Source organism: Barbus barbus, assembly GCF_936440315.1.
Source record: "Barbus barbus genome assembly, chromosome: 35".
In the NCBI taxonomy this organism is placed as follows: Eukaryota; Metazoa; Chordata; class Actinopteri; order Cypriniformes; family Cyprinidae; genus Barbus; species Barbus barbus.
The window spans coordinates 15,642,532-15,657,390 of record NC_136763.1 but is presented as its reverse complement, the minus strand read 5'-3'; the positions used below and the strand labels follow the sequence as shown (position 1 = coordinate 15,657,390).

The 14,859-nt window shown below is 36.3% G+C and overlaps 1 protein-coding gene across 4 annotated transcripts in view; it reads left to right on the top strand.

Moving 5' to 3' along the window:
- LOC306855402 (membrane-associated guanylate kinase, WW and PDZ domain-containing protein 1-like) overlaps positions 1–14,859 on the top strand; it is a 126,151-nt gene that overhangs the window by 108,781 nt on the left and 2,511 nt on the right. For 3 of the 4 annotated variants that reach the window (XM_079394106.1, XM_079394107.1, XM_079394105.1), the window contains 7 exons: positions 3,275–3,366; positions 4,853–5,045; positions 6,650–6,952; positions 9,475–9,642; positions 12,788–12,881; positions 14,063–14,141; positions 14,565–14,708. In XM_079394106.1, the coding sequence (XP_079250232.1) occupies positions 3,275–3,366; positions 4,853–5,045; positions 6,650–6,952; positions 9,475–9,642; positions 12,788–12,881; positions 14,063–14,141; positions 14,565–14,708 (1,073 nt within the window). Of the gene's footprint in view, positions 1–3,274; positions 3,367–4,852; positions 5,046–6,649; positions 6,953–9,438; positions 9,643–12,787; positions 12,882–14,062; positions 14,142–14,564; positions 14,709–14,859 lie in introns of all 4 variants that reach the window. The other variant, XM_079394104.1, reaches the window with a different exon arrangement.

Sequence of the window (14,859 nt, the reverse complement as noted above, 5' to 3'; positions counted from 1 at the left end):
TTTAAGTAGAGTTTGTTCCCTGCCTGTTGGCAGTAACATTTGACTCTTAAAATGTCAACCAAAGGAAACGAGAATTTTGAACCTGGCTTTATCTAGATAATGCATCTTTGGCATTTTTAAGCAGAAAACTTGTAATACAAAGGGAAAAAATGTCATTCTTAATGTAATCAATCAACTTGGGAAGTATGGTGAGTTACATTTTTTTAGCCTATTCAACTGGGGGTCTTGCCTTAATAGTGAATCTATAGACCCGACGTCACAGTTACGTCACAGCGCTAGCTGGAGGCAAAACAAAGGGAAAACTGGAGGTGGCCAATTCAAACCAGCGCAGATTCGGCTACATAAGGAGCTTAAAATGTTATCTTGTTGTGATGTTGGGTGCCAGAATCAATGTAGTAGAGGTTCCAATTTGAAATTTTAAGGCATACCTGATGCCACTGCCAGACAAAAAAACAACGACAGCTGTGGTGAAACGAGATTATTGATTATTATTAATTATGGCTGGAATATAATGTAGCTGTAAAAATAGTTGCCTGCTGACATTTAAATATATATATATATATATATGACTAGATAGACACTGTGAGTTTGTCTTAACTATACATACACGTTAGATGTGAGTCACTCAACCGGAGGGAATCCTGTCAGATCGTCCATCCTTTGAGGAAAAGCGCGTGCGGGTCGGTCAATCTGGTTTCGTCCATTAAAGTTAACCTTTTGAAATAACAATCGCAGTCCCGGCCAGTGAGTGACTTTACATATGCAGGTAAAATCAGAATTTCTTCAGTTATTGTTTAAAAAAAACAAGCTAACAAACTTCATAGCTAGCATTAGTGAAGCGGTCAGTGGAATCTTTCTGCCTCCTGCTAAGCTCCACCCACAGAAAAACGTCACAATGTTTACTAACAGAAAAAGGGTCTATACATAAACAAAATCAACATTTTCAACCACTTACGGTTACTCAATCCTCTATATTAAGTAGCAGACGTTAAGTAATTTGTGTATTTCAAATTTGGTGACACCGCCAAGCAGTACATTAACATCAAACATCCTTTTGAGTATGGCTGTAGTCTTTCAGTATTCAAATAGCTGTCCAAAGCTAATGTAAACCATTAGCCGTCAGTTAGGATCTGCTATGTCTTTTGTGATCAGAGAGCTGTGTTCAGATGAGCCCGTCATCTGTACTTCTAAAGCTACTCATTAGCCTTTCCCATTCCTTCTGTCCTTCACTTTGCTTTCGCCTACTCGCTCACCGCCAGTGAGAATCCAACGTGAACGGCGAGGCACTTCTGACCAATTACACTCCTCTCTGCCATCAGTGCATTCACACGCTCCAGTGGGCTCTAGAACACATCTTTTGACAAATGTACATATAATTGGTAGTGGTGGAATCCAGTACTACTTTCATGTGTGCCAGAGCAGTGGGGCTAATTAACAGGAATATCCTTCAGCGGATGTTAAGAGGCTATGGAATGGAGCGTTCCAATGTTTGGGTTCGAAAATTTTGCTAACTTGGAGTGTCTTCATTGTTTCTGCTTTTGTTAGTGTCTCTCATTAGCAAGTCCTTTAAGAAAGATGATGTTGGACTTATAGGATCGCAAAGAATTTAACAGTTCCACCTCTTAAATATTCCGCTCCTTTAAATGGTTCCATTAACAGTTCTTTTAAGTACTTTTCCTTTTTGGGAAAAAAATTACGTTCCAAAGATAATTTAATCAAAAAAAAAAAAAAAAAGTCAAAAGATAATATAATTACAATAATGAACAACAATAATGAAAACACGCGTTTACAATTTTTTTTATAATTTTTAATAATTCACTGATAAGAACAGTCTCTTTAAAGTCATTTGTTCCCCAATTAGACTACACTGATTGTATTATATTTTTGATTCGTTAAAATAGGACAAACTTATTGAAGTAATTCATAGTTCATTGTTAGACTGTATGTTTTTAATTAACTAAAAATAACCAAATTCATTTGTTCGAAAACCAGACCTCACTGGTTATACTAAAGTATAAACTCTTTGGAGTCATTCATTTGGGAATTGGACTACTCTGATTGTGCCATATGTTTTTGATTCACTAAACGAACCAAATCAGTAGTCATTTGTTTGAGATTTCCACTAGTTCTGGTGTATGTTTCTGAATCACTTAAAAGAACCAGCTCATGGTAGTCAGTTCCATAATCAGACTACACTGTTGCAGTCCTTGAACGGATTGAAAGCTAAATCGTTGCCATTTGATTGTCATTTGTGGACCAACTTGAGAGCATTCGGTCCAATAAGTGTGAGCAGTGAGCAGCTGCATTTGGCTTTAACACAAATTAATCTAAGTTGAAGTTCTGTCTTTGCCATAATGCACAATTTGCAGAGTCTGCCACAATCGTCCTTGCTGCTTAATGGAGATCGAACAGTATGGGAAAATTGCCCATGCAGCAACCATTTTGTATGGCTCTGGAGCCATTCTACTTCCTGTCTCTGTTACAGTAAATTGCTGTGCATCTGGTTAGACTGGAGACGGAGGTCCTTGTATCTGCCATCTGCTCCAAACGTCCAGCTGCATTACAATAGCTTTGTAGATTCACGAATGCAGAGCATTTGTTAGCCTATGCAAACTGAAGCCCATTCTTAAAAGTAAGCTTGTATAAAAAAGATCTCCGGGAAATATGCGTCAGAAATTTCCGCCCAGAGCCATGGTTTCCAGCTCTCTCTTACTTAACTGGCATAAATGTCCCCTGACAGAACATCATGTGATGCATTGGAGAGCTACAGGGTCAATAATGTAAAACCTGACAGATTGCTGATGTCTGCAGGGCTTCAAGTCTAAAAGAGGGGGAAGCTCTGCTGTTGCTCGTCCTGACTGATTTGACGTGGAAGTGCTGTGGTGGAGACGGTGCTCAGATGTAAAGCTCAAGGGCACAGCTGCTTCAAAAGATCTCTGGATTCTGTCTTCCGCTTCACTTGATCTGTAATCTAGATTTAAGCACGTGTGTCAGTGCTTATCATTTTCCCAGATGGGAATACCTGTTAATCAGGTTGTGCTATGCGAATTCATTTGAGCAGAATAGTCATTATATTACATCTTCATTGGTGTGAACCAGTTAGAAAAAAATCCAGATGTGAGATACAATCATTAAAGTGGCATTGTTCGCTTTTCTACCACCTTGAACCAGCAGCCATTCTTGAAAGTGGGAGATTTAGGTTATAAATCAAAGCTTGTGCGTCATTCTGCAGATCGATTGATCATGGTCTCAAGCTAGTTTTCCTCCTTTTCAGTACCTGATTACCAAGAGCAGGATATTTTCCTGTGGAGAAAAGATACCGGCTTTGGATTCAGGATCCTTGGAGGCAATGAACCTGGCGAGCCGGTGAGTGCAGGCCTCATTTGTGCAGTTCTGCGAGTATTGTAATAGTCAGGTTTGATATTTGTTATAGTTATTTGTTTAATCAGTCTTGTGGTTAGGGGTAGTTGTTATTTAGACATAACTATTTGAACTATTTTAATTACATTTAGCTAACTATTTTATAATTATTATGCGTGCAGTTCTCATACGGTCTACATGGAATATATATATTTGAAATAATACATTTGTCTCACCGCAGGACCATTTAAAATGAAATGAAGGCAGATAGTTTTGAAGTTGTAAAATAGGTTAAGAAATTGTGACCAGTTACAGGACCTAAAATATACACTTTATTTTATACAGTCGTATAAAATCTATCCCAACATCTTAAACAAAAAATGATTTGTCTTTTTAACGTGAACAGTTTAAATAAATATAGAATTTATTAATTTGAATAAGCTTTTATTTTTTTATAAAAAAATATTTTATAATTTTATAATAATGATAAATAATATAATTAATTATAAAATAATTATTTCATATTTAAAAAATAATATAAAATAATTATAATTATAACCATTTTATAATTTTCTAATATTTCTATCATTTCAATTATAGCTTTGATTTTTTTTTTTTTCAGTTTTAGTCATTTTAGTTCTTAATATTTATATCTAATATTTCATCTAATATTTATATTTTTTTAATTGTCAGCTTTTTTCAGATTAAACAAAGCGATCTTTAGTAGTTTTTGTTTTAGTTTAGGATACCAACACTGGTTAACGCATTGCTATGCTTGTCAAGTAAATATCTGATAAAAATTTTTACATTAATTATTAATTCATTTCTATTAATTAGTTATAATGCCAGACAGAAGTACATTTGTGCTGTTTGACTGTTCCAAAGGCGCCAAACAAATATAGACCCTTTGAAGATTTTCCAAATGTAATAGTCCAAGCTTGGCTGAGTTCTGATTCAGTCTTCACAGCTTGTGCATGATACCCATTTCTGTGTGAAATGTGCCCTGTGCATTACAAACACTCAGCTTTTGGCAAAACTTGTGCCCAGTGAAAGCATCTGCCCTGTGTGTGTAGGTTGACAAAAGCTTTGATCTGTGCAGTACAGCCTCGATCAGTCAGAAAATATATCTCAGACCACCAGTTCTTCCATTTAATGAGGCCATGTTACATCTTTGAACTGATGAGACGGTTTTCTAGCCCTTGAAGAATGAAATGCAGAGATGTCTGCAATACTGCTCTTTTCGACTGGTAAAGGGGTGTAAAAATTCCATAGTGGTTTTACTGTTTGGAGAACATTTCACAACAATTAGTCATAAAATAAGCAGAAATGTCAGTGTTTCAGTAAAGCGAATCCCCTTGACACGACACGAACACCCTGAGTTTGAAAAGTGATGATCCTCGAGGAGTGATGTTCACTTTGGCCAGATTTGTGAGTTGTGTGGATTTTTTCTTTGTTAACTGTCTTTCTGTGTCTGTCTCTCCTGGCTGTACAGATTTATATTGGCCACATTGTGAAATATGGAGCTGCCGATGAAGATGGGCGTCTGCGATCAGGAGATGAGCTTATTTGTGTGGATGGAACGGCTGTTGTGGGAAAATCTCATCAGCTAGTCGTTCAACTCATGCAACAAGCTGCAAAGCAGGGTCATGTCAACCTGACCGTGAGGCGCAAGACTGGATATGGATGTAAGCAGGCTCCAAAATATGATTTTTGTTGAGAAAAATTACAGGCTATAAATGTTTATTACAAGTCATGAAACTATATTTTACATTTTTATTGAAAATGTATTTTGTCCCTATGAAAAAAGAATTATTTTAGCTATTTGTCTTGCATTGTTGCAGACAGGTCAATGTGTCACCTGCAGAGATGATGATGAGATAAGCCAGAGTCAATCACAAAAACGTCAAGCCACATTTTTTATTTTGTTTTTGTATTTCGATTTCAATGGCTTAATGTATGTGTCATCACATGAAGTTCTGGAGGAAAAAAACAGGATTGATTTGGATCATGCATTTGAACTGTACATCACTTATATGAGCAAAGTTCAAAATAGCATTCTCTGGCATTTAACCTGACCATCCATTCCTTATAAAGTTATTCACTTACTGACTATTTGTTCATTTATTTATTTTCTTTTATACACTACTGTTTAAAAGTTTGGGTCAGTGTTTTTAAAAGAAGTCACCAATGCTTCATTTATTTGATTAAAATACAGTAAAAACAGCAATTTCTGAAATATTATTACAATTTGAAATAACTATTTTCTATTTTAAAATATTTTTAAATGTAAAGTATTACTTTGATAGCAAAGCTGAATTTTCAGTTGCCATTACTCTTCAGTGTCACATGATCCTTCAGAAATCATTCTAATGTGCTGATTGGGTGCTCAAGAATAAAAATAATAATTTCGTATGATCTTTTTTGTAGAAACCATGATGTATTGTTTTCAGGATTCTGATGAATAGAAAGTTCAAAAGAACAGCTTTTATTTGAAATTCAATGTATTTTTGCCAAATATAAATTTATTTAAAAATAAATATTTTTTTTAAATCCCAAACGTTTACCTTTTTTGTCTATTATTATTATTATTATTATTATTATTATTATTATTTATTTATTTATTTATTTTTTTGACAAAATGAGCACCCTCTGAGCACCAAGTACAACTAAATGCTGTCTTTTCTATCAGTGTCAGATGTCACACATATCATTAGGTAGAGTTAATTCCAGAGGAAGTGTCAATTGCAGCTTAAATGTGCACTTATTGCACTCCACAACCTGAATGTAATGACCAGCATGACTAGTGGAATTGTAAATTATGCAGGATTTTGCAGTCTGATTATCCATTCCTATCAGACAGACTTTATTTAAATGAGAGTTCGTGGCACATGATAATGAGGGTACACCTGCTGACTCTGGCTAAGTAGTCTGTGCGGGCCTCTGATGCCCATATGTCAGGTCTCCAAGTATAACTTACCCTTTTTCACTCCTCCAAGATCACCTACCTGAATACAAGTCCCAGTTTAACCATTGTAAGAGAGCAGGGCAAGATATTTCATACTTCCAGGGAAATGGCGATTACTTAAATTTTTTAATGAGCATTTAATGTAATTAAATGTTCTGTTCAAGCAATTCAGAAGCATGTTTGGTGTATAGATCATAAACGTGATTGAGTCCAAGCCTTTGCCTGTTGAGCTTGTTGACGAGGAGCTGGTTTCTCCTTGACTTTCAGAACATAAATCTCTCAGAGTGACCTTCCTAACCCTCCCCTAACCCTCTTCCTCTTCAGTGGCAAAGGTGGATGGTGAGATGCCTCCTTCCCCGGCCTCCTCTCACCACAGCAGCACACAGGCCCCGTCTCTGACTGAGGAGAAGCGCACGCCACAGGGCAGCCAGAACTCCCTCAACACGGTCAGCTCTGGCTCGGGCTCCACTAGCGGCATCGGCAGCGGAGGCGGGGGCGGCAGCAACAACACAGTGGTCCCCAATGCCATCCAGCCCTATGATGTGGAGATCCAGCGCGGGGAGAACGAGGGATTCGGATTTGTTATTGTGTCGTCAGTGTCTAGGCCTGAAGCGGGCACCACTTTTGGTAAGATTACTTGGATAGTTTATTTTAAATTAAATAATTAATTAATACAATTTATTTAATGCATTACTTTTAATTGTTACAAATTTATTTTATTCTTTAGTCTATATTTATATTAAATAAACAGAATGGACCCTTTTCACATTTCCGAGGTTCTCAGAAGCAGAAGTCGTCATATTTGGACAAATTTATTTAGTGGTAAATGGAAACTACCACAGATATATTTTTTTGTGTTCCCATTTGCCGCAACAGCGAAAGAAAAATCCATGACAGAGTTTCTATGACATTTTAAAAGGATGAAAAAATATTGAGAGTGGTAACACTGATCAAAAGAAAGAAAGTGTCAAATATGCTGTCACTCTCTGAGCCTTTGTATGAGAAGCACTCATGCGGCTAAATTGACCAGTTTTCTGTCATTTAATACCAAGCCAATAAAACACAAAGTATAGTGTTGTAAATGAATATTAAATTTAAAAAAAATTAAAATCTAAAAAACTTTGCTAGATTTACGATGTTAATAACTGTGGAAACATCACCATCTGTAAAAAGGGTCCATTCTGCAGGTTTTTTTTTCTTTCTTTTCAAAATCAGCACATAAAATTGTGAGTCTGCAGATTTTGTCTGACACTGCCTATCAATTTAGTAAAAAAAATAAAATAAAATTTTGTAGCTCAGTTGGTGGAGCATGACACTAGCAATGCCTGCGTTTTGAGTTTGATCCCAGAAAACATTTAAAATGATGAAATGTATGATTTGAAAGCACTATAAATCATTTAGGATAAAATTGTCTGTCAAATGCATAAATGGGAAAAAAGAAAGTAATCCCATATATGCATATTCACATCTTTCATATTATAAAAAGAGAAAATGACTGAGAGATTCACATTTTTCTGGGAGCTTTTTTGCCTCTGAATGGCACTTTGGTTGTGGTTTTCCATTTTTGGTGGGTGTGGGTTCTTCGTATTCTCCTTATGCCAATTTGCATGTCTTGCGATTTTCTTATTGCGAAAGGAATTGTTTGCAATGTCTGCCTGAAGTAGGGGTCGATATCCACCCTCTCTGCGTGAGGTTCTATTTCTGTTCTACTTCCCAAAACCAGACCTGTCAAGATGGCTGTCGAGTTATTGAAACAGCATTTAGGTTGTCCATATCTCACCGCTTTGTCTTAGCACTTGCCATCAGTATTTTTAAACAATTGTAATTGATATAGAGATCAAGTTAGTAAAAAAGCAAATCAAGTATGACATCCCATGTTTACAGACTCAGATCTTTCTTCGCCGTGTTCATCAGAACGCTTCCACTCTTTAAACTCACAATAGTGCCGTTGGCAGCCTTCACGGAAGTGAGAACTGGATCCAGCAGGCTCGGTGATTACTCCATGTGGGAGTTTTGTTCAGAGCATTGTGATGGAAGAGTAGAATGACAGATCCGTGTGTGAGAGGAATAACAGGGAGGAAGCAGTGCTTGGCACTAGTTTACTACAGTGATGAAATGCAGTGCTAGAGTCACAGTGAACGAGGACCTCAGAGCATAAACAGAGTTCAGTCATTAGTATTACAATCAAACAACAAATCTTCATTGCGCTATGACAAGTGGGACAGGTTGAATTAATATTTTAGAGTTGTCCTAACATGCCATAACAGCATTTAGATTGATCAAACATATATATTTTGCAGGGTGTGACACCTAAAAATGGGTTAACTGAAAGGTCAAATATAAAAAAAAAGGATGCTGAACCCTGATTCATCAGAATAAAAAAGTGTTTTAGGGGCCAGTCTGTTGTATTTACATTTTTTTTTCTGGCTATGAAACCACAGCACTCGTGTTGCTCAACTTTTAAAAAACACATCTCTAGACCTTGAATAGTTTTTTATGCAAAATGGTGTTCTGTTCGAATGGTCCGTAGTCTGTTTTTGTTGCCATATTTTTGTGAATGAATTCAGCAAAAATGAGCAAAACGGCTAGCATCACCTGTCATGCTAAAGGGAACCACAGAGTGCAAACTTGAATAGTCCTAATGCTACCTAGTCGTTTTTCATAATTCATCACAATGTGGTGCTCTGAGGGAATTTCAAGAGTTTACACCTTTTTTTCACGTAATGAATAAATCAAAAGTGGTGGTGGTGATTATTCACAGGATCTGAAGAGTGCTACAGAAATTATGTTCAGGGTGATCTACTGTAGCATGCAAATGCCTTTTAATAGTGCCAAATTCAGCAGATTCCCTATTCTTGCTATTGCCCTTCCCCCAAAACTTTGCTGTCTATAACATTCTTTTGTCTGTCACAAGGTGTGTTTTGCTTGCAGGGCACATTCTATGAAAAATGTTGGCACTTTGGCTTGGTGGCTTGGTATAATAACCCCTACACACTCTCTCTTTCCTTTTTCTCTCTTTCTGTTTCCCTTTCTCCATCCCCACCAAAAAAAACAAAACAAAAATAATCATCTTAATTAAAACTCATACATGCTCAATCACTGTTGGCCAAAAGCTGGAAACGCATGTGTGGCAATGCCTCATAAAATAGGTCGCATCATTGAGGGAAGCCCAGCTGACCGCTGTGGGAAACTAAAAGTTGGAGACCGGATCCTGGCTGTAAACGGCTGCTCCATCACCAATAAGTCCCACTCGGATATCGTCAACCTGATCAAAGAGGCTGGAAACACGGTGACACTGCGGATCATTCCAGGAGACGGTCAGTTCCTCTCTCTCTCTCTCATTCTCTTTCCCTTCGCTTGCTGAAGTGAGAGCATATTTGTGCATGTGGGTGTGTGCAATATGTGTAATAGCACGGCTTCTCAGCATACTGCTCTCACGAGCCTCGCAGTAATAATGTAGATGATACATTCAGCATTATTAGAAGAAGCATAATGAACTGGAACCTGCGAGGGGATCAACACAATAAATATTCAACATGCTCTTAACCTTAGAGGCAGAACGCCTTCATATTGTTCTGTTGTAATAATGACAGATGGCACACCAACAAGGTTGATCGGGGAACAGACACAGTCGTGCAGAAGCGTCATAGACATTTGAATGTTTCCCTGGAGATTTTAGTGGCAAGTGTTTTTTAAATGAAAGTTTTAGGAAAAATTGCAGCTTTGAAAATGAAGTCAGAACTGAATAGTAATTGTTATTTATTTGTCCAAAAATCCGTTTATACATTTATAGAGAAATATATTTTTCTATTTTTATAGATATTACCGTAATGCTTTACATTGTTTCATTAGTTAACTACATTAGTTAACATGAACTAAGAATGGACAATACTTCTAAAGCATTTATTAATCTTAGTTGATGCTAATTTCAGCATTTATTAATGCCTTATTAAAATCACAAGTTGTGTTCATTAACATTGGATAATGCACCGTGAATTAACATTGAACAATGAATGGCTGTATTTTTATTAACTTACATTAACTAAGATTAATAAATAGTGTAATGTGTTGTTTATTGTTCGTTAATGCATTAACTAATGTTAACAAATGGCACATTGTAAAGTGTTACCGATATTACTATTTGGTACTCTGTAAGTTGCACAGCTGTTGATTTAAAAAATGTATTTATAAGTGACAGAAACCATATATACACATGCTTAAATTTAATCACACTTTGCACAGGTGTATCAAGTTACACTTCAAATCTGCAAATCATTTGCAGCTGTCATCATCTACCCATTCAAGCATTCATTTTGCTTCATACTCTCATTTCTTTTTCCGTTTGGACCAAAATGTCAGAGCTGCCTTTTTCCGTACAGCAAAAATGCATGATGATAACTGGCTGTCAAGTTCAATGTATTAAATTCAGTTTGGATTTTGAACCCAGGTCCCTTTTCACACTAAAAATAAACCTATATCAATTAGTTGTACTAAGCATTTTACTTTCTTTGATCAAGTCTCATCTTACCTACACAGTGAGCCAGAACTGACACTGAAACACAACTGAAACATTAGTGTTGGCCTGTGGTATAACAGCACATGGTATATTGCATGTGCATGTGCCAGTGTGTCTGTGCACTACATTGAGTGTTTTCCTCCGAGGGAAGGCAGCATGCAATAATGAGAAAGCTGTTTCCAGTGAAGTCTCGGCTTTACTCTAATACGTGATGCCAAATACACTGGGGTCTGTCTGAGGGTTCTTCATACACTTTAATTAGAGAGGAGGAGAGTGCTGGCATACTATGGGAACTTCCAAAATTGACAGACTGTGGGTGTGTACGTCTGGTTGTGTTTACAGGAAGGCAAAGATGGTTCGTTGTAGGATTTTTTTTTTTTTTTTTTTTTTTGGCTTCCCTGGATGCTACTTTACTGCAGTTACTAAAATGTAGCTTTTTTTTCTGGTTTCTTTGCTTAATTTATGCATAATTTATAATTTATGAATTTCTTGTAGTTTCTGAGGGGAGAAAAGAGGGAAAAAATAAGATAAAACCATGAGATGAGGAAAGAGAGAACGGCAAGTCTGTTCCCAACAGAGTGATGGGGAAGGGCTATTTTAAGACGGTGGGATTCACGGGCTGTGCACTCATCAAAGTTCCCCCTCTCTCCCACAGTGACTGCCCAGTGAGGCGGAATTAAAGTAGCTTTGAGCGCAAGCAACAGCAGCCCGCATTTCATTGGTGACAGCTGACTTAAGAGTTAGGCTGATGCGGTCAAAGCAAATGATCCCAGATCAATTAAACTAAAAGTTCACACAAAAATGGACAAAAGGAGATGTTTTAATAGATGTTCAGGCTGCTCAGAAATCTTTCCAATATGCTGGTTTGGTACTCAAGAAGCATTTCCTATTATCAGTGTTGAAAACTAATATTATTGTGGAAAATGCACTACAATTAATACTTTTCTTCAGCAAGAATGCACTAAATTGATCAAAAGTGACATTAAAGATGTTTAATGTTATAAAAGATTTTTTTTTTAACGTTCCATTCAACAAAGAATTCTGAAATAGTTTGCACAAAAATATTAAGCTGCAAAAACTGTTTTTTAACATTGATAATAATAATTATAAATAATAACCATTGTTAATGATTGAGCACCAAAATAATTGATAATAACTGAGCAGCAATTCAGCTTTCAGACATTGAAGCCTGGAGTAAAGGCTCCTGAAAATTCAGCTTTGCCATCACAGGAAAAAAGTCAAATTATAAGATATATTCAAACAGAAAACTGTTTTTTAAAATTGCTATAAGATTTCAAGAATATTACCGTTTTACTATACCTTTGATCAAATGAATGCAGGCTTGGTGAGCATAAGAGACTTCTTTCAAAAAAAAAAAAAAAATATATATATTCCAAACTTGTTCAAAAGTTAAATCATTATTCACAATAAATCTGATCTTCTTTAGGTCTCAAATTGAATTCAAACTCACAAACTCTTAACTATTTACAGTGCAGCATGAACTTTCTTTAGAATATCTTTATCCATGTTCCATCTGAAAAAAAAAAAATACAAATGTGATAATGAATAAATGCTGGAGAATATTCATTTCTGGATGAATTATCCCTTCAGCACAAGCTGTTGTAATTGCTAATGTGAGGGTAGATTGTGATATGTGATTACAGACAGATGAGGGGAATTGGATGTTGGGCTCTGCATGGTTTTCAGGCATTAGGCGATAATGTAATCTGTGAGACGAAAGCTACAGCCAGAATGATAAATGTGCCGTTGTTCCTGCTGCCCAGCTGGAGTGCGCTTACACAGTGCACTAGTGCTAATGTTTTGATGTATGGAAAATGGGCCTGATACCTGGTCCACAGGGTACACTTACACACTGCAGATGCATTATGGATAATAATATGGAGGCTTTTCTATCTTCCTTAACATGTGTGATGTTCCTCCCGCAGAGTCCTCCAATGCATCACTGCTGACCAACGCTGAGAAGATTGCAACCATAACTACCACACACACACCTCAACAGCAAACTGCACCTGAGCCAAGGTACACACCACACACCTGAACTCAACAACACCCATACCGTACAGCCACACTGAGCTGGAAGTTATTTAATTCATGTCATATTTTTAATGGTTGCTCATTATATATTAATGAAAGACAAATCACCATTAAAAATGTAAACTGGCTCCAAAATGTATTTTGTACATTGAAGTCAGATAAAAATGAATAAACTTAATTTCATAACAAAATATCAAACCAAGTGATACTAGAGCATTTCTGAAAACTAACTTCACTTTTATGAGGCATTGTTCCAAAATAATTTTTTGATAATTTTTGAAAAAAATCAATAGTTCAGCAAGGATGCAGTAAATTGATAAAAAGAAAAAGTAAAGACATTTATAATCTTGCAAAATACTTAAACACTAAAAAATCCTGAAAAAAATAATCAATGTAAATATAAAAAAAAATATTAAGAAGCACAAATGTGTTCAACCTCAATAATAAGAAGAAATGTTATTTAAATCAAATCAAATCAAATCAAATCACTTTTATTGTCACATCACCACAGCACGTGTGCCTTCGTGAGTGAAATTCTTGAGAGCGTGCTCCAGACACTGCAAAAACAATTTACATATAGACATTACCATACATACGTACAGACTTATACAGATGACAATGTGTAATATACACATACATATACTCAGTACACACAGTGTACTATTAGACAGACATACAGTTACCGATACACATTATACACAGTATGTAGTACACATTCTACGTTATATACACACAGTAATATGCGAAGATGCAGCAGATTATATATAAACCGGATGTGAAAATGTCATGGATGTGCATTGGATGGTATCCGGTGCTGGCAAAAAGATTGTTGTATTATATTTAAGCTGCAAATCAGCATATTAGGAGGATTTCTGAAGGATCATGTGACACTGAAGACTGGAGTAATGATTCTGAAAATTCAGCACTGCCATCATAGGAATAAATTACATTTAAAATGTAAATATTGAATATTTAAATATTTTTAAATATTACAATAGATATTTAAGATTTATTTGAAATTGTAATTATATTTCACAATATTACTGTTGAAACCGTGTTTATGCAGTGATATTGAGATTTTTTTATTTTAATTTAAATCTTTTTTTGACTACTTTATGTCAGTGTTCATAATTTTACAAATGTTTTGTCACTGTCTTTTACCCCAGAAATAACACCAAACCAAAACAGGAGTCTTTTGAGTTCAAAGCCCCACAAGCTCCAGCTCCAACACAACCTCCAAATCAGGTACATCTCTCACTCTGTTGCTCACGCTGCCATCTCCTTTAGATGTTTGGTCCTCTGAGAGAGGGCATGCCTCAAGTTGACAAACTTTCAAAAACAAAACAAGGCTAAATTTTTGAAACACCAAAGCAAATCTGTGAAACGTATGACTCTTGAGGTTCCCTGATTCTAAGGTGGTACTTTGAACTTTTATTGTGTTTGTTGGTACCTCGCAATGGCCCTGTCCAGCCCTTCCCTCCCTACCTAAAATATAATCAGAGTCGGATCAATTATTTAAGCTATTCCTCTGATGCATCTTCTATCCAATACATGGGACTTTCCTGCAGGTGGCTTTCATTTCCTTTGCTGAAATGGGAACCTAGTTGAAAAAAAATCCACAATTATAAATTCATCACTGACCGTGGCTTGTATTTGTTTGTGTTTTAGGATGCTGAGTTCTACTCTGTTGATCTGGAGAGGGACAATAAAGGCTTTGGTTTCAGCCTTAGAGGGGGTCGAGAGTACAATATGGACCTGTATGTGCTGAGACTAGCAGAGGACGGAGCAGCCGTGCGAAATGGAAAGATGAGGGTATGTGCAGCTGTGATCATGCTGAATGAGGACACACGTATTCAGATTTAATCATACTTGAATCTGAAACTGAGTGATCTGGATTTATTCATTATATCACCTAAAAGGAATAGCCCAAGGATGAGTTATGATAGGTAGCTGTTATTAATAT